Genomic DNA, 20,268 nt, shown 5'->3' on the forward strand with positions numbered 1-20,268 from the left:
AAATATTAAAGCATTTGAAAGAAACATGGGTTAAGTGGAAGTGACAAATAAAGGTTCCATACTGAAACTAATCAATGAAAAAACAACGGCAGCCTTATTCATTATTAATTTTCTTTTTTTTTTTAACTTTTGAAACGTTGTGCTGTTGTTGCTGTGTTGTAGGTTTGTACGGTACATTGTGTTGCGATAACTGTTTGAGCTCTATTCACCTAGACATTGGCTTTAAAAGGAAAGAGGAAATAGGATTATGCCATTGTTTAAACACTTAACATTTTAAAATCTTTAAAAAGCTAATTAAGAGAAATGAATCGTGTTTTTCCACTCAATCTTGCTTTTAAAACTATCATCTGTCATTTTGAGCCATATTAAGCAGGTGAAGAAGCAATGGTAAATCCTTCAATAAACCTAATTTAAATGAAAGACAAGATATTCTACTGACAACAATTCTACCAAATTCACAATAAAAATATTAATATTTAGAGCATTTTCCATAAGTAATGTAGAGATAAAGATTCAAGAAAAAATCCAGACTAGTCTCTTAATTTGTTCCCGGAGCTGAATATAGTTAGTTAGACAGACAGACACTCGACTCACCTCACTGCTCAGAGTGGTGAACTTGCAGAGCGAGATGATCAGATTGTCGAAAACATCACTGAAGCCGTAGTGAGCCGCTATCATGGCACATTTCCTGTAAAACAGAGGAACACGTGACTATCCATACTTAGCCCCACACAAAGCACTTCAAACAAAAAGAGTTCAGTCATTGAGTTGTCTATTGTAGTGAGTATCGGTTGAGTTATTTCTTACATTTCCACCAACCTAGATCTCAAAAGCTCAGCTCTCAAGACAAATCAGCAAACTAGGGAGATGGCTTTAAATGATGACACAACGCTGCCCCTTTATAAAGCTATTCAAAGCAGCCCGTGGTGATATTAAATGATGTATGTGCATAACAACTGATCTGAAGTCTGTGGCTGCAGGAGGAGAAACCTTACATTGTGTCCAGCAGAGCCTTTTCTAAAATGAAAAGCGGAGAGAGCAATGAGAGCCGAAGACAGTGATGTCCTGATTAGCAGCAGGTAGATTCAGGGGTAAACCATTTTGAGTTCATTATGCTTATTTACAACATCAATAAGTAGAAGTTATGGGCTGGAATGCTCTTTAATAAAATAAGATAGAAACTACAAACTACAATGGACTCCAGTGGATGAGGAGATTTGTTTCCAGAACAGTGCCCACTTGGGACACTTGGACATGTGAAGGGGAGACGGGGGATCCAACCACCAACCCTGTAGTTATGGGTCGACCACCCTACCCACTGAGCTACATGCCCCCGTGTTGAAGATACATTTAAATCCTTGTGTCCCTGGTCCCCCACCTTAGCTGTGGCCTATATTGAAAATAGACAGAGAGTGTTACCTGAAGCCAGTGATGGCCTTCTGGATGATGTTGTCGTCCAGACTCTTGTCAAAGATGTATGAGAGGGCAGCGATGGTGGGCCCCCATGTCATAGAGAAGAGGTCGTGGTCCAGGCTGCCTGCTGGCAGGTGGAGGAACAGGCCCTCAGGCGTGGCCCCACGGTGCAGCAACACACTCCACACATAGTTCTCCTTCACCAAGCCGCTCTGCTCATCTGGCATCACTATCTCCTCGTTCCTACACAGGACAACATTACATTTTATTTAGCTGACGCCTTTATCCAAAGAGACTTCCATTAAGTGCATTCAACCATGAAGGTACAAACTCAGAACAACAAGAATCCTGCAAGTGCTATAGCTTCAAATAAACCAAACTACAACGTGCCACATGTAAGTGCTACATTGAGATGTATCCAGCGCAACACACAGGACACACGGTCTCCACACACACACACACACACACGTATATAAAAATATGTAGTGAATATACAGTGTGATGGGAGCTTACTTGATGGTACAGTAGATTTCCTCCAACATGTCCTGGTCAAAGTCTTTGTTTCCATTGACTCCCTTCAGATTTTTCTTGAATTGCTGTTTTAAAAAAAATAAAATAAATGTTGCAGTTAGCGGTGGGATAATCAAGCTTGTGTTACCCCCATAGAAACTTCATTCAGACACCTGACATGCTTCTGTAGAAACTATGAACTGTCATTTCTCCACTATCAACATTTCATTGAACGTGTCTCATGGCCAACAATCTCAGCTCTGACACCCAAGCATCTGGCCTTCAGTGTTCCATAACCCCAGCATCCAACACACCATTAAAGAGGAGCTTGTGAGGGGAAACACACTTATTCTGTGTTACTTAATACGCTTTAGTTGCAGTGTTAGGAAAACAGGGATTAGAGCCAAGAGCCTCCTGCAAATAAACATAGGCAGCCTGTGGTGAGTGACAGGCGGAGGCCTGCACTAGGCCACTCTGTCCTCCACTAGACTTGTATTTTATAGAAAGTACAAACAGAAACCTTCTTCTTGGGCTATTCTCCTACACAGTACTTCACAGAGTGGTGAGCCTAACCCCATTATTGCTCATGTATACTGACCGTTTGGAGGATGTACCCAATCATGATACTATCACTTGAACCTGTTTTGGTGAGGAATTTTTACATTCCACAGCTTTCCCCGTCTTGTGTTGCCCCTGTCTCAACTTTTTCTTAAATATGTTGCTGGCAATACATTCAGAATAAGCATGTATTTATAAAAAACAATGAAATTGATCAAACATTGGATATATTGTCTTTGTACTGTTTTAAACAATACTATTTTGAATTGATTTCAAAGGATTGGCAAATGGTCACATCATGTTCTATTAACGTTTTACACAGCGTCCCAACTTATTTGGAATGGGGGTTGTACACACAGTGATGCCTAACCTGCCAGTCAACACATGCTGCAGTGACACATTACAAGCTGCTAAGTGACTCAAGTGCAGGGCGCCACTTTTATGGGATCACTCCAAACTATTGTGTGGAAGCCTGAGCTTGGAGGTCAACCAGCTATCTTTACCAAAGCACAACTCACCCTTTGGGAATGTGTAATAATGTTATGTTAAAACATACAACAGCAGTTGTATGATCAGGTATGACTTCACCCAAATAAGATCACTTCCACAAATGATGTGTACTTCAAAGATAGTGGGGCAGAAAGAAAGAGAGAGAGAGCAGGCGTTTGCTATTGTTCGTTAGTGAGAGTGGCCCACCCACAAGCTGCCCCACACACTCTGTTTAGTCTTCTTCTGCTGTCAATCAAAGACCCCCCCCCCCTCCACACACACACACACACAGAGTTTAGGACACATACACACCACCACTGGCCCACAGCTGTTGGCTGTGGCTTGCTTAGCCACCAAGCTGCACCAGTGCACTCACAGAGGAATGTCATGTCATCAAATAGTAGCATGTCCCAGATAGGGTTGACCATCAGAACATGTTAAAATGAATTGTTATGCAAATAACTGGGATAGACAACAGTTGTCTTTCTGTTCATTTTAATTCAGAAAATGCTGCTGTTGTGTTTAGCTTTGGAAGGGCTGCTTGTCGAATGATATAGAATATATATGTAGACAACAATTAAAGCTGCAAGGAGCATTAAAAAGGGCCCTTTCATCCAGGCGCATAGGGGCGAAGGAAAGCTCAGATCTTGCCACATGAGGCAAAAAGTGGCGTTTTTCTAACTTTGGAAATTCCATATGTGCCTCCTAAATTTTTTCCATCTAGGTGAAACAAATTATGGTGGCTGCATCAGCTTATTTTATTTTTAATTTTTTTTTTTGGGGGGGGGGGGGGTATATTGCCACATGTGCCATATTTACTAAGTTTTAGGGCATCCCTAGCCCTTCAAATAGTGCATCATGTTTCAAAGCATAGCAGTCACATTGTCTAACTCGCTACAATCTTTAACAAAAACTCAAAACTTTTTTGCGTCCCACACATTTTTAGGTCGAGCCGTCAACATTTGAAGTGTGTGAGACAGATCACTCACCTCTACGGTCATGGGGATGTTCTGCTTGCGGACATTGTGGTTGTGCTGGTCAGTGTTGAGCATGATGACAGCGTAGGCCAGGGCAAAGCCTGCATCGTTGGTCATGAAAGGAGAGCCGTTCACTTTCTACACACACACACACACACACACACAGGGCAGACAATATAACACACAATAATCATTCATCTGCGGCTTAAAGCCACTTCTTTCTAACCCAACACAGAGCATATTACATAAGAGCAGCTATCCTTGGTTTTACACTGAATCTGACCTTGCACATAGTGCTGACATTACAGTGACCCCATAGAGTGGAAAACACATTTAAAGTGTCACTCCTGAAAGTACACATCCACTGTGTCAAGGCCAATATATTGTATGTGGGCCGCCTAAGAAAAGGACATTACTAGGAATAGTTTCCAGCTCACATGGCTCCTCCTGTTATTTTGAGATGTCAAATGTTTCCCCTGTGGAGTTTGTCCTTTGTTTATCATTGTGCACACTGTGAGTCACTGTTAACACTTATGTCATCCCACTACTATATTCTGGAGGGTAACTCATGTGACAGCTTTTGGCTTTGCTGGCTGGAAATGGAAGAAAAAAGTGCGTGTTTGCGTGCGTGTGTGCGCGTGCATGTGCGTGTGTGTGTGTGTGTGTGTGTGTGTGTGTGTGTGCGTGCGTGTGTGTGTGTGTGTGTGTGCGTGTGTGTGTGTGTGTGTGTGTGTGTGTGTGTTCTAAATCTCAAATTTAGAACAAAGTTGATACGTGTAAAAAAAAAAAAATTGGGGTCAGAAAAACTAAGTCAATTCAGTCTACTATTTTGGGCTTGAGTAATTCACTGTGAAAAGCCTTAAGTCTAAGTGTCAAGTCTCTAGAGTAAAGGTCAAAATCAAGCTGCGAGTCCCTCTGTGATTCTGTCAGCCGGTTCATGGCTCCAGCCTGACTCAAATCACTGTCTCTTGACTAGAGTCCACATCCCTGCGTCTGTCACAGGTCCCATGTTCAAACTAGGGCCCGACACATTTGGATTTTTTTGGGGGGGGCGATGCCGATTCCGATTATAGGCAGAAAGAAAATCCGATAAACGATTAAATTTAAATGGTTTTCCCAAAAATATGTATTGAAAAATAAATGTTTCAACCCTTAAATACATAGGTTAAATATGTTTAACTGTCAAAAATGTGTACAGGAACTTTTCCTTTATTGTAATATGTGTAGAGGTATAGGTTTACATGGTCAAAAGAGTATTCATTTAGTTATTGTGGGCATTCTATACAGTTAAAGCAGAGCTCAAGTGATTTAATATATGTTCTATAAATGCATGATTGTGTTACTGTTTCATGCCGGTTAATACATTATAAGGTGTAATGTCAAGTTCCGCCACTAGGCGAATCTATTGTATTACTGAGGAGGTTTTGAGTAGAAGAAGAAAACTGTTGTTGATGTGTTATTATTACTGTCGTAGAGGAAGAAGTTTAACGTAGTAGATGCTTGCAGCCATGCAGACAGCATGAGAGAGTAGGACGCTGGCACACTGTATTGGAATATATTCTTCTTGTTTCGGTAAAATAAAAGAGTGTTACTCCGACGCAAGTACAGCCTCTGCTACTTTTCTGTAAGCCTGCAACAAATCTGGCGAGCTAGCCAGGAGAAAAGTTCAACGTGAAATCGCACGCGGGCTGCCATCACGGGCACCAGACGAGAGAAGTGGACTTTTCCCCGGAGACGAACCTAGAACGAAAAAGTAAGAAAAGAAAAGAACTATTAAGAATACAACATGGATTTGGAGCTACTCTTAGACAGAGCCACTGCCAGGCTAGGTCAGCTAAACCGGGACCAAGTGGTGAATGTCTGCAAATATTTGGAATGCATTGAAGACGAAGATGATACTGTCGCGGATAAGAGTAGGCGCGCTTTTATCAAAATGGCGGAAAATAAGCTGGACGAAATAGAAAACGACAAAGAAACAGAAGAAGCAATGCAGCTAATTAAAGAACTATTGTCGTTCATGGGGAAGGAAGAAGTTCAGAATGACGAAGAACAGTCCACGCATGATGAGATGGAAGGAAAATTCCAGGAGCTGCAGCAGTCCCGCCAAGCCTTAGAAGAGGAAATAAAAGAGCTTGGTGTGAAACTAAATAAAACCGAGGCTACCACAGCTAGCCACATTCTGAACCTGCCGCCAGCCAGAGTGCCAGAAGTGACCATCCGCCGTGAGTTTCGCATCTGTGGCCAAATCGGCGAGGGAGGACAGCGTGACAAATTGTCATACAACAACCTCCTCCACCAGATAGAGAGCGGGCTCCGTAAGGGTCATGGTGAGTCAGACGTCATAGAGGCAGTGATAAGGGGCATCAGCCCAGGCCTTAAGCTTCGCGACATGCTCGAAATAAAGCATGATTTGACCCTGCCTCAGCTAAAAATAATATTAAAGGGACATTACAAAGAAGATGACGCCTCAGACCTGTACCAAAAGTTGATCAGTATTTCTCAAGATCCAAAAGAGTCAGCACAGGATTTTTTGTTCAGAGCCATTGAACTCAAAGACAGGCTGCTTGTTTCATCCAAAGAGGGAGAGGAACACTTTGGTGCAGAACTGGTCAAAAAGAAGTTTCTGAGGTCAGTGGGTACAGGACTGCTAAATGACAATATCAAATTCCAGATTAAGCCACACCTTGATAATCTGGAAGTGACTGATGAACTTTTGATTGAAAAAATAAATGAAGCAGCTAACCTTGAGACGGAGAGACTAACGAAGTTGAAGAGGAACAGTGCCAAGACACCCAGAGTGGCTGAGCTACAGACGACCTGGGACAGCAGCACGCAGGGCTCCTCCTCAACCCAGAACGGACAGCCAGAGAAGAACGCCAAAGAGCCCTCCAAGGAAAAACCAAAAGTCGCTCACCATCCACCTGAGCCTGAGGTAAACATCTTGGTGAGAGAGCTTCAGACAGAGGTAGCTGAAATGAAACGGATGATGCTTTCCTCCATGAGTGCTGTGAGACCAACGAACTCAAGGCAGGCGGCAGACAACAGGGACCCGCGCCGGAGGAGAGGCTGCAGGACGTGCCAGGACAAAGGAGAGGGAGACCGCTGCAGTCACTGCTTCAAGTGTGGCGAGCTGGGCCACATCTCCAGAGGATGCAGAGCTCCACGCCAGGCGCAGGGAAACGACCTGGGGTTGCTGCGGGGGGACCGGCAGTGACCCAGCCACGATCGTCAGAGTCCCGACGCTGCCACTTCTGTCTGCAGGATGAAGGCACTGATAGAAGGTTACAGTTATGTACTGGTTGTTCAGCTACAGTCTATTGCTCTAAGGTATGTCAGAAGCAGCACTGGCAGGAACACAAAGCTCTGTGTAAAACTGTTAAGTTGGTTGAGCAACACCTAGCGGTGGAAGAGGCACAGAGAAACAAATTACCAGAAATTGCTAAAGTTAATTACCTCTCAGCAAAACAAGGTAAAAAGCTAATCCAATTAATTGGGGAACGTAAAATGGTAAAATGTACATTTGATAACGTGCCAGTGACAGCACTGTGGGATACAGGCGCTCAAGCAACTGTGATAAATGACAAATGGCGAGTTGAGCATCTGCCTAATAGCACTATCAGAGCAATAGATGAACTATTAGGGCCAGTAGCACTAAACGGACTTGCTGCCAATCAGACAGAAATACCATTTATGGGGTGGGTACCTGTAGAATTCAAACTAAGCATGTCAGACACTGCTACTTCTAGTCTGCTAGTGCCAGTACTTGTTTCCAGCGACCCCAATGTGGCAGAAGACCCCATCATTGGCTTTAATGTCATAGAGGAGGTGATTAATGATCTGAAACAACAGCAATGTGTTACACATAGAGACAGTGCCACTGATATTGTGAGCAGCGCTTTTGACATTGACTCTTGTGCAGCAAAAATGTTTATCCAGCTGATGCATACTCACCAATCCAGTAATGAGGGGATTCCAGTAAGTACTGGCAAGAGTAAAGTGACACTACATCCAGGTAAAACCACCACAGTGAGATGTCGCACACACACAGGGGCTGAGAAAGACACTGAAATGTTGTTCTGTCCAAAAACAAGTGCAGACTTACCTGAGGGGTTACAAATACAAGAAGTGTTGTTCACCATGAAAAGAGGTAACTGTTCCACTGTCCCTGTCTCTGTGATTAATACCACAGGACACAGTATCACTCTGGGCCCACGCGTCAGCCTGGGACACATAGAGAGCGTTAAAGCTGTGTACCCGGCGGCCATACAACCTGTGACTGCAGCACAAGTAAGTTCAGTCAAAGTTAAACCAGGAGAGACAGACTGCCCGGACACAGCATGTCCCGCCACAGACAGTAGGGCAGTGTGGGATCCCCCTGTAACATTAGAACACTTAACTGGTGACCAGCAGGCCCTTGCAAGAGAAATGCTTAAACAGGAATGTGAAGCCTTTGCCCAAGATGAGTATGATGTAGGCTGTATCCCTTCACTCCGTATGCACATTACTCTAACTGACCAAACACCAGTCCAAAAGACATACATTAGTGTGCCTAAACCATTACATCAGGAAGTAAAGGAGTACTTACAGGACCTGATTAACCGGGGCTGGATTACAAAATCAAAATCACCCTACTCATCACCCATAGTTTGTGTGAGGAAGAAATCAGGTGAATTGAGACTATGTGTGGACTACCGTGAACTTAATAAGAAGTCGGTGCCGGATAGACATCCTATTCCAAGGATACAGGACATGCTAGACAGTCTCAGTGGAAGCTCTTGGTTTTCGGTACTAGACCAAGGAAAGGCGTACCACCAAGGCTTCTTAGATGAAGAAAGTCAGCCACTCACTGCCTTTATAACTCCGTGGGGCTTATACCAGTGGGTGAGGATCCCATTCGGACTGAGTTCAGCTCCAGCTGAGTTTCAAAGAAGTATGGAGGAGTGTATGTGGGGTCTGCGTGACGACATATGCCTGCCTTACTTAGATGACAATTTAGTCCACAGTAAGTCCTTTGAGGACCATGTAGAACATGTAAGGGAAGTGCTACGTCGGTACAAGCAACATGGAATAAAACTCACTGCAAAGAAGTGTGAACTGTTTAAGTCCAAAGTGAGGTTTTTGGGAAGGGTTGTGTCAAGTGCAGGTCATAGCATGGATCCAGCGGAAGTGGCCCCTGTACAGGCTCTAAAAGAAAAACACCCCACTACAGTAGGAGAAGTCAGGCAGCTGTTGGGCTTCCTATCCTATTATAGATCATACATTCAAGACTTTTCCCGCATTGCGAAGCCTTTGTATGAACTGTTAGCTGCCCCACCTGCTACCCACATACCTGAAAACAATGTCAAAGTTGCAAAAAGGGGGAAAACAAAGAAAGGGAAATCAGGACAGTTACCGTCAGGAACACGCGTTTCATGGACTGATGATCATCACCAGGTTTTGTGTTATCTGATTGACAAACTCTCCAGCCCTCCAATTCTAGGCTACCCGGACTTTAATGAACCATTCGTCCTGCACACGGATGCTTCTCAGGCAGGACTAGGAGCAGTGCTCTACCAGCGCAGTCACGGCAATCTACAGGTAATAGCCTATGGGTCCAGAACGCTCACTCCCCCAGAGAAAAATTATAACCTTCACTCTGGAAAGCTAGAGTTCCTAGCGCTTAAATGGGCCATTTGTGAGCGCTTCAGAGACTATCTTTTTCACGCTCCCTCGTTTGTTGTCTATACCGATAACAATCCACTCACATATGTACTGACAACAGCGAAGTTGAATGCTACCGGACAGAGATGGGTTGCTGAGTTAGCTGACTTTAACTTCAAAATTAAATACAGGCCAGGCAAAGCAAATGCTGATGCAGACGGGTTATCAAGAATGCCAATGGATTTTGAGAGCTACATGAGTCAGTGCACCCAGTCAGTCTGTCAGGATGCCGTCAGAGCAACAGAACAGGGTATTTTAGTCCAACAAAAAGAACCGAGCCCACTCCTCAGTTCAGTGTCGTTTAATGCTCTCAAGGCACAGATGGAAGATGAGAGTTTTCTCAATACTGTTCAACCTTTATCCAGAGAAGAGATACAGGCAGCTCAGCAACAAGACCCTGTGATAGGCAGAATGTATGAATACAAAGAGAGAAATGCGAAGCCTACTGTACAAGAGTTAAAGGGTGAAAGTGTTGAGCTTAAAGCGCTGGTGAGAGAGTGGGGCAAGCTTGAAATCAGAAGAGATGGGACTATGTACCGGAGAACTCGAACAAAAAGTCAGCTTGTACTCCCAGAAAGATACCGTCCGCTCATCCTAAATGAGCTTCACAAGGAAATGGGCCATTTGGGTACAGAAAGGACAGTAAACTTGATCAGAGACCGCTTCTTTTGGCCCAAAATGCAAAGGGATGTTGAACATTTCATAACAAATGTGTGTGAGTGCCTCAAGAGAAAAAAACCAAACAGACAGTCAAGGGCACCCATGTTGAGTATTGAAACCACACATCCATTCCAAATGGTCTCTGTCGACTTCCTGCATCTGGAAGAATGTAGAGGGGGCTATGAATATATTCTTGTGATAATGGACCATTATACTCGCTTTGCCCAAGCATATGCCACAACCAACAAATCAGCCAAAACTGTGGCTGATAAACTGTTTAATGATTTTTGTCTCAAGTTTGGTTTTCCAGAAAAACTGCACCATGACCTTGGGAGAGAATTTGAAAACAAACTGTTGCACCACCTGAAAGCTCTCTCCGGTATCAGGGGGTCTCACACTACTCCTTACCACCCGCAGGGGAATGGGCAGACCGAGAGGTTTAACAGGACTCTCCTCTCAATGTTGAGAACACTGACAGAAGAACAGAAAAGTGACTGGAAAAACCACCTCCCTAAGGTCATACATGCCTATAACTGCACAACTAGCGAGGCCACAGGTTATTCTCCATTCTTTCTTCTGTTTGGCAGGCCACCTCGACTGCCGGTGGATTTGTTGTTTGAGACAGAGAGTGAGAACTGTGCCCGCTCCTCCCAAGAGTATGTGGAAAAGTGGGGACGGAGGATGGCTGAAGCATATGACATTGCTTCCAGAAATGCTTCCAAGTCAGCTGACAGAGGAAAAAGACAGTATGACAAAAAAAGGTACGGCCCCACACTCCAAGTAGGCAGCCGTGTCTTAGTGAAAAATGTGACTGAGAGAGGAGGACCAGGAAAAATCCGCTCCTACTGGGAGGATAACATTTATGTCATAAAGAGTCAAAAAGGGGAGGACAGTCCTGTGTTTGAAGTGGAACCAGAATGTGGCCGAGGCAGGACAAGAATACTTCACAGAAACATGCTTTTACCTTGTGACTTCCTCCCAGTAACCACACATGAAGAGAACACTCCCGCCACAACTCGTACAAAGAGAAGTAACAGGGACAAAAACAAACAAAAACATGCGACTGGAAAAGCACTACAAATGAACAGTGAGGACTCGGATGATGATTTTCCTGCAGTGACATTCACTTGGTCTCCATCTGAACCTCAAGACCCACCATCGCTTTACCCCACAGCTGAGCAGTTCCATCCACAAGCCGAAGAGGCTGTCCCAGAAGTGTGTGAGCCTCATCTTGTTGAAGACGAACAGGCCTACACCACAGCTTTGGCCGACAGCGCAGAGGAGGCTGCTGGTGACGATGAGGTGAGCTCAGAGGAGGAAATTATGGAGACTGAGCTGCGGGACCCGTATCCAAAGAGACAAAGGAGGCAACCCCAAACACTGACTTATGATCGACTTGGCCAGCCACACTTCACAGAACGAATAGTTTCCACTCAGGGGATGGATGTAAAAGGCTACTGGCGGCCATGGTAGTGAACTAAAAGGGACTTTGTAAACCGAAAAGACACTCCTTACCTTTTTTTAAAATTATACCATGATGTGCCTTGTGTTTATTTTGTAGTAGGTAACACAGACGGTTGGCTGATTGATGTGTTGTGTGTGTTGGGTATGGGTTATGGAGAAAAGAGATTACTCAACCAAATGTGGGAATTCAGGGATGTGTAATATGCATTAACTATGTATGTGTTTGAGTACGAAGACTGATGACATCAGGAGTATCCCTGACTACAGTGCAGGTAGTCTAGGTAGCTCATAAACAAGGTTATAACCTAAATATTACCATTCAATGTTATGCATGTCGCTGTATTTGTGTGAAAGGCAAGAAGGTATACTAAGATGTCGGGACGACATTATTTAAAGTGGGGGAGAGTGTAGAGGTATAGGTTTACATGGTCAAAAGAGTATTCATTTAGTTATTGTGGGCATTCTATACAGTTAAAGCAGAGCTCAAGTGATTTAATATATGTTCTATAAATGCATGATTGTGTTACTGTTTCATGCCGGTTAATACATTATAAGGTGTAATGTCAAGTTCCGCCACTAGGCGAATCTATTGTATTACTGAGGAGGTTTTGAGTAGAAGAAGAAAACTGTTGTTGATGTGTTATTATTACTGTCGTAGAGGAAGAAGTTTAACGTAGTAGATGCTTGCAGCCATGCAGACAGCATGAGAGAGTAGGACGCTGGCACACTGTATTGGAATATATTCTTCTTGTTTCGGTAAAATAAAAGAGTGTTACTCCGACGCAAGTACAGCCTCTGCTACTTTTCTGTAAGCCTGCAACATATGCATTGGCTAAAAGTGTTACAAATATGTCTAAAGTGACATGAGGCATTTTTAAACTCAGACATTAGTATTTTATCTTACTGCAAGTCATTAACAGATGACCAATGCCTCTGCTATTGGTTGCAGGGGGAACTGTCAATGTGGTGTAAATGAATCCAATGTGTTACAACACACCTGCTGCTGCTTATGTAAATAGGCTATATCATTAATGCTATTCATTTAGGCTCCCACGTGCTACACTTTTGGTTTAAAATCCCAAACAGGTTATTATGCAGTCTTCAAGAACAGTTCCAGTTCCAGTATAATCTCTTCATTCTGATTGGCAACCACAGCAGGAGGACCAGAGCATCTCTTCATCCAATGTTAAAATGATAGATGGAATAAATGAATTGTTGGGACATGTTTTCCAGAGGACATATGACTTACATGCCAGTTGTCTGTGAAGGTTTCCAGTAGTCTCTGGATGACAGGAGCCTCTCCAGGCAGCCTGAAAGCCTCCAGGTAGAGCCGCAGGGCTTCATCGATACGAAGGCCCTGGAAGCCAAATGTGCTGCACAGACATTTGACATTATAGATCAAACCCCAGTAAATATCAGACTTCAAGCATTATTCACCCTGCGTTCCAAATCACATACTCTTTCTTTTTTACTACACTACATACTAAAGTACAGAAGAGTTTAAGGGGCCACAGGAGAGAGAAAAAAATCAGATAAGGACGATTTATTTTTTTATTATGTTGAGAAATGTCAAGAATAAAGATGAATACTCCAAAATGCTATTGGAGTTAGTGGGGGCATTTATGTATTTTCAGCATACTACAATTGACGTGCATGTATTGGGACATAAAATCTTTTTTTTTGGCATACTAAATAGTAGGGAAGTATGGGAATTGGAACGCAGGGTCAGTGTTAACATTAACATAGAATGAGAAGAATTAACATTTAAATGATCCAACCGATACAAAGTTATGTGCAGCCTGCAGTTGATACTTACTTTACAAAGCTGTCCAGGAGCTCCATGTGCTTCCGATCGCTGACAAACTCTCCGATCATCTTCTTGTCCAGGCGGGGGTTTTCTCTGAGCCACTGGGCCACCTGGTTGTTGTCCATGGGGCTGGTGAGGAGGCCTTTCTCCTGCAGGAACTGGATGCCCTTCTTAGGCTTCTGGTTGAACTGCTCTGTGCCTGTGATCAGCAGCTGGGACACATGGGACAAAAGAGAGAGCGTTTGAATTGACACTAGTAGATTCCAGGATAATGTTTCCAATGACGGATCTGGATTAGTTCCACACCACTCACCTTTTTCTTTGCTCTTATCTCCATCAACTCTTGGGAATCAGGTAAACTTGAGGAGAAACGATGGGGCTTTTTCGGGTCTCTATTCTCAGCTGAATTTAAAAGAAAAAGTGATCATGTATATTAGCTTACGGCTCAGTGCTCACTCTTAAAATCATATGTGTACAAGGTCAAAGTCTCACGTGTGTCATTGTCCCCTTGGTCCTGTCTCCCCAGGGTCATCTTCCCTGCCATCAGGTGTCCACTGGTGGGTGGACACACCGGCTCTTTCTCCTCTTGTGGAAGACCATTGGTTTCGTCTGGTCTGTTAAGATCTGAAGTCAAAAAGGAAAGCACTTTTTGCACTGAAGCTATCGATACTTGACTTGTTTAATATCTGTACATAAAGCACTTTGAAAAAGAAAGTGTAGCATTTAATATTAGTATTAAAAAAGGAAAGTCAGGGAGACTACCAATAACACAAACAGAGATGATTCACTCATTTCTATAAGGTTCTCACAGTCACGTGTCCATACAGTAAGTTAGGTGTGTGTGTGTGTGTGTGTGTGTGTGTGTGTGTGTGTACCAGTGGCAGTGTCTGTTCCGTTGTTGGTTGACCCTTGTCCCTCTGGCAGCAGTGTTTGTGACTGCTCTTGTTGGGCAGTGCTGTTGAGCACCTTGGCTTGGCAGTGAGCTTCAGTGCTGTCTATCACTGTGAGAAGAGCTTCCAGGGACAGGAGGTGGGTGGTGTACAGCTGCCCTGACACTGGGAAAGCATTCTGTGGTGACCAAGGGGGGGAAGAAATATCAATACAAATTTGAATTCATATGAAGGGTTCAATGCCAGATATTATACACACCAGTCAAGGAAAGACAGATAAGAAGAAAGAAAAAGGGTTCATTGAAGTTTTTGTGGGATTTGACACACATTAGGATTGAATGAGCTTTCTTACAGTAGCAACAGGGTCTGGTACAGGTGGATGGAGCTAGCTCTAACCCCACAGTAACAATCACTGCTGCACTAGTCTTATTTTTAGTTTAGAGATGTTTTCTGATAGACCCCTACTTTAAATCTATCAAATCAATGGTGAAGAATTACCCAACCACAAACTTTGCATTATTCATTATTCTACAAAAAAAATAGTTCTTGAGAAGAAAAAACTTCTCAAACTCTGCAGTAAGTTTTTGGCACGTTTGGAGTCCTGCACTTCACTGTATTTACATTATCGGATTTTTTTTGTCTCTCTCAGCTTTTCTTTTCAAATTTCAGAGAGCGCCTTGCATGGCAGCTACTGCCATCGGTGTATGAGTGTGTGTGTGTGAATGGGTGAATGTAGTAAGCAATGTAAAGCGCTTTGGGGCTGAGAAAATCAGCTAAAAAGCGATATATAAAAGTCAAATCCATTTACCATTTATCTATGTGTGTGCACACGACCCTGCAGTCCCTCCTATGGGGATCGACAGGGTGTAACCTATACTAGTTTGTTATTCTTTGATTTAAGATCTTGAATCCGACAGACTTTTTGTAGGGATCTTTCTCTGTAATAAATGTAAGACTTAGGAAGGTTATTGGTGAAGGGCGGTGGACGTCACCTTGGAGAGCAGCTTGGTGAGGTCCTCAAACAGATTGGAGCAGTAGAAGTCACAGTCGTAGTTGATGTACAGCTCAGTGACAAAGCTGGGGATCCTCCACAGCTGGACCAGAGCTTCTAGAGCCATCTCCTTCATCTCGTAGGGCATCTTGATGTTCTCCGACGTGATGATGTCCATCAGTTTCTTAAGGTACATCTACAGAGTGATACATATTAAGTCCTCAGGATCAGTCTTACTATATACATGGATTGCATACGAGTCACTTTAGAGAACAGAATAAAGATACTTAAAAGATGAAGTAAGCGATTTATTTATGTTAATCTAAGTGTTAAATCGCTCTTTATTCATACAGTGATCACTCATATAGTGTGCGCATTTCATAAAGCCGATCTCTCAGTCACTCTCTCTGCATGTAATCGGCAAATAAACTTTTCGGGGATCCCACTACTGATAACCAATCAGAAGAGAGAACGCTACAAACCGGCACCCGTCTCACTGCCGGTGCACGTGCAGAGCGACAGATGGGTGAATGTGTATGCGCCTACAATGGCGGAGCAGGTAAAAAAAAAATCCTTCCCAATGTCTGTATTGATGGTTTTTATCATTATGGATCTGAGATGATGCTGAATAACTCGCTGCTTGAAGACCGCAGTGCATTAATGTGGTGACGTAGGGACGAGGGAGGGGACCGCTAACTGCAGTCACTGACAGGAAGTTAGCTAAAACTGACCATTCCGCTTACTGAACCTTTAAATGGGTGTAAAAGAGAGAAACAATAATAAACCAGTGGTGACATGCTTACCTCCAGCTGAAACTTCAGATGTGATCTCATGCTTTCAAAAAGCAAGAAGCAAACTCTTATGGAGGAGGCGTATAAGTTCATACGCTCCACACTCAGCAACTGCAAAGATACACATTACAGTATTAGAATAGAAGATACATCCAGTTCTCACAATACAGATTTTGAGTTCACTCGTTGACTATCAAGGATTTTCTGTTCCTAATTCCTTATTAAACTTGGAATGAAAGGCACGATTCTTCATATTATATTGTCAGAAACTACGCCAGAAATGATTTGTCCTCCTGGTGTGTGTTAACCCGCACCAAATAATGAATCTTGTAAGTAGGCCACATACCCTATCAAATAATAAAATAAATAAAGCCACATTTCAAGGTCCACAAAAAACCTTGAGTAAAAGCAGCTGAGGAATTTAAATATATATTAATGGATACATACGTTTACACCTGATCACATGTGTCAAGTTAACCAATACAATTCCTGGATAGCAGGTGCTGCCAATGTATCATTACCAAGTGCAAACAGCTTCTGACAGCATCAATTCAATAACAACAACAGGTACATCCATACAATAACTATCAGCAGTCATGTCTACACTTCAATGTACCTGGAAGAGATGTCTGCACAGCTCATCTTTGACCAGCACCAATAGGGACGGGTAGTTAGCTAGCTGTCCTGCCTCCAGTGCTACAGTCAGCAGCTGCAGGCCCATGTACATCATGGAGTCAGTGTTGTGCCGGTCATGAGGGTTGGTCAGGGAGATGAGGAAGCGATAGAGCTCTCTTAGACAGGGCAAGCCATAGGGGATGAGGGCCGCTCCTGCATGACACACACACAAGGAGGACGCAGGGTTAAGGAACAACTTAAAGAACTGTGTACACTTGTAACTGCTTTTATTATTTGAATTGCTAATTGTTTTTTTTATAATTTTATTTTCTGTTTCTATGTTGTGAGTGTATGTGTATGCATGCAACGTGTTGCTGCCTCTTGGCCAGGACTCCCCTCGAAAAAGAGGTTTTTAATCTCAATGGGACTTTCCTGGTTAAATAAAGGTTAAAATTAAAAATTAAAAAATAAATAAAAAATGTATCTTTCTTAGGAGTTCTTAATAGTCAACTTGTAGGCACTGATGCTTGAGCTCCAAAGCTATACTGTTGGGTTGTATAGCGTCTATCAAAGAGTCAGATAAGAAGCAGCATAGATGTGAGAGCGTGTCCATACCGTCTCTCTGTGTGGACTGTGTGAAGCGCACTCCTCTGGGGTTGACGTATTCCATGTCATGGACCGACGTGCTGTCTGACTGCTCCAGAACCTCATGGATGAGCTGAGCTGCTTCTACTGGAACGCCCTCATACTAGACGCAAAGCCAAACATGACATTGGTTTATTTTCTTAAATCTTATAAATAAATCATTAATTAACTGTTATCTAATGCTTAGTTAATGCTATAACTGGTTAGCTAACCGTTAATGTTTCGTTATTAACGGTTAGTTAATGATTGGTTAGGAATTAACTACACTTAGTTAACTAATGCTTAGTTAAGCATTAACTACGGTTAGTTCATTCATGCTTAGCTCATGCGTTTTAAGCACATACTATGGAGTTATTAAAAGTTAGTTAATGCTTCGTTCATGTTTATGAAGCATTAGCTAAGCATTAACTAACAGTTCATATTGGTGTTACCATCTTTTAAGTGGAGGATTAAGGTGGTTGCATTTAATCTTAACCAAATAAAATTCAATACAAAACTAAAAGCTGGCAAACGAATCATTGCTTAATTATACCCCCCCCCCCCAACTAAATTGTCCCCCCCTTACCCACATCGACACATTGTTGAACATGGAAAAAAATCTGAAAAAGTTATTGATAATATCAATACAATGTTTTGGGCAACATGTTGATATTCCAGAAAGCCATACCTGTGTGTCTGGAGAGCCAGGCTCAGTTTCAGGAAGTGTGCTAGCAGTGCCAGGGGTGGTTGCAGATGAGCTACAATGTTCCAGGTCAGAAAGGTCTTCCCTGGAGGTGGCTTTAAAACAGGTTTCCACGCCACTGTCTGTGGTTGTAGGACTGGAAATGGAGGAACCAGCACTGTCTGAAGCTGGAAGGCTAGTGGTGGACGAGCCTTGCTCAATGAATGGGACACCACCTAAAAAAAAGACATGCCATCATACAATGGAGGAACAGATGTGTTTCAACCATTCCACCACATGCACAAATGTATACTTCCGCTTTATCTATCATCTAAAACAAGCAGCATCAGTTAAGGTCCACCATGGATTTCTTACAGATTTGATTTCCAGAAAATAGGGCCAGCCTCCAGAAAAAGAGCACGCTCTCCTTCTCTACTTATCACCCTACCAGGATTTTTTTAAAGAAAATAACAGACACCTGCAGAATGTGACGAGCTGTGCTGATTGTGATGGTGTCTCTTACCTGCAGGGGCGGATCTACCGGGGTGGCATGGGGTGGCAACTGCCACCCTAAAAAAAAGCCTTGCCACCCCAGCTGCCACCCCAGTTGGCAGCGCCAAATTAAACATTTATTTTTGGCTGTTAAGAGACATTTACGAGCGCGAGTTTCAAATGTCCGACTGCAAGTGAATGTAGCCAGGTAATATTGCCCCACCCCGATCCCCCGCGACCCACTCCCGAGACTCCTAACCGCTCCTAACGGCACTGATTTTGAATACAAGGAAGGCGTGCGAGAGACGGATCCAAACCTCTCTAGACTAACGAAGCAAGCAGCACAGGAGAGACTACACTCTCCAGGTATTAATTATCAACTGTCTATCTATGAAAAAATTACAATAATTAGAAAAGAGCAGGGCTAATGGAGTTGTAGTTTTCCTATACAGTTAATATGCTGCTGTGTGGTGACAATGACTAGAGGTTACTAACGTTAGGAACTCTTGAATGCTTCGGAAAAACTACAATAACGTTCACATCAGCGAAGATTGTGCACTACTGTAGGCTACTGATCCAAATTCCACAACTCATTACTTGTGTTACAGTTTAGTAGGCTACAATATGTATTCATTTATATTTGGTTGCTCCACCTTAAGTCAGCCCAGGCACGACAGGATAGTTAAGTTTCAGTTTCGTTTTTCATCTCCGTGTTGGACAGCTGTTCGCTCAGCTGAAGGGCTCGAGCCTCACGGAGCAGACAGCGCGAGTCAGTCTAAAAGTCAGCGAGGATTACGCTCACAAATCAAAAAGCTAAATTATAAAATAAAGCTATCTCTTCCTCCTTCTGTCCACTGCACACTTAGTCACTAGTAGCTTAAAGGAAGTACATGAGGATTAAAACCTCATTTTGCACTTTATTATTTTTGAATATTTGAAGATTGCATGCAAGTAAAATACCACCAGCCACTACATTCTCAATGATAGACGTGAATAATCACTTCTTCTTTTTTTCTAAACCAATTTGTTTTTAACAATAGAGGAGAATAAATATTTGAAAGCAATACAGAATGCATGATATTACTGCATTGTATTCTATTCTATTGTTGTCACTGGGAACCTAAATTTTGTCAATTACTTTACATAAACTTGATGCAAACAAATTCACCAGAATGCAGGAAATGAAGTGATGAATGCTCAAAAATTTCTGGGGGGGCACCCCCAGACCCCCCATTTAAAAGGTGTCCTAAACCAAGGTTTAATCATAACCTATACTCTTGAAATTCATTAATTATTTTGTTTAATTTTATCTATAGGCCTTTGTATAAGGATACTTCCTAATTCTTATCACACTATTTTAAATTAAAGTCTTAGGTTGTGCTTATCAATTGCTCATAATTAGGGATGGGGCCGATCCGATCCAGTATCGGGTCCGATATGGCCGAAATCTGCGTATCGGATATCGGACTGACAGCTCCGATATTAAAATCCGATTTTTTTTTTTTTTTTTTTATAATTTTTTTTTTTTTTTTTTTTTTTTTGCTATGTAAGAGCGAACATGCGCCGACGTTCGGTGGAGGGAGAGAGGACATCACTTTATAATTT

At 42.8% G+C, this 20,268-nt stretch overlaps 1 protein-coding gene across 2 annotated transcripts in view; it reads right to left on the reverse strand.

Moving 5' to 3' along the window:
• Positions 1-20,268, reverse strand: part of gbf1 (golgi brefeldin A resistant guanine nucleotide exchange factor 1) — a 106,725-nt gene that overhangs the window by 17,280 nt on the left and 69,177 nt on the right. For both annotated transcript variants that reach the window (XM_080037222.1, XM_080037221.1), the window contains exons 10-23: positions 18,178-18,407; positions 17,481-17,613; positions 16,867-17,078; positions 16,263-16,361; positions 15,461-15,655; positions 14,454-14,646; positions 14,071-14,202; positions 13,892-13,980; positions 13,588-13,790; positions 13,021-13,144; positions 3,960-4,085; positions 1,927-2,009; positions 1,420-1,656; positions 595-688 (exon numbers count right to left, since the gene is read on the reverse strand). In XM_080037222.1, the coding sequence (XP_079893348.1) occupies positions 595-688; positions 1,420-1,656; positions 1,927-2,009; positions 3,960-4,085; positions 13,021-13,144; positions 13,588-13,790; positions 13,892-13,980; positions 14,071-14,202; positions 14,454-14,646; positions 15,461-15,655; positions 16,263-16,361; positions 16,867-17,078; positions 17,481-17,613; positions 18,178-18,407 (2,150 nt within the window). The remainder of the gene's footprint in view (positions 1-594; positions 689-1,419; positions 1,657-1,926; positions 2,010-3,959; positions 4,086-13,020; positions 13,145-13,587; positions 13,791-13,891; positions 13,981-14,070; positions 14,203-14,453; positions 14,647-15,460; positions 15,656-16,262; positions 16,362-16,866; positions 17,079-17,480; positions 17,614-18,177; positions 18,408-20,268) is intronic.

The sequence above is a fragment of the Ammodytes marinus genome, assembly GCF_949987685.1.
Source record: "Ammodytes marinus genome assembly, chromosome: 11".
Taxonomy (NCBI): Eukaryota; Metazoa; Chordata; class Actinopteri; order Uranoscopiformes; family Ammodytidae; genus Ammodytes; species Ammodytes marinus.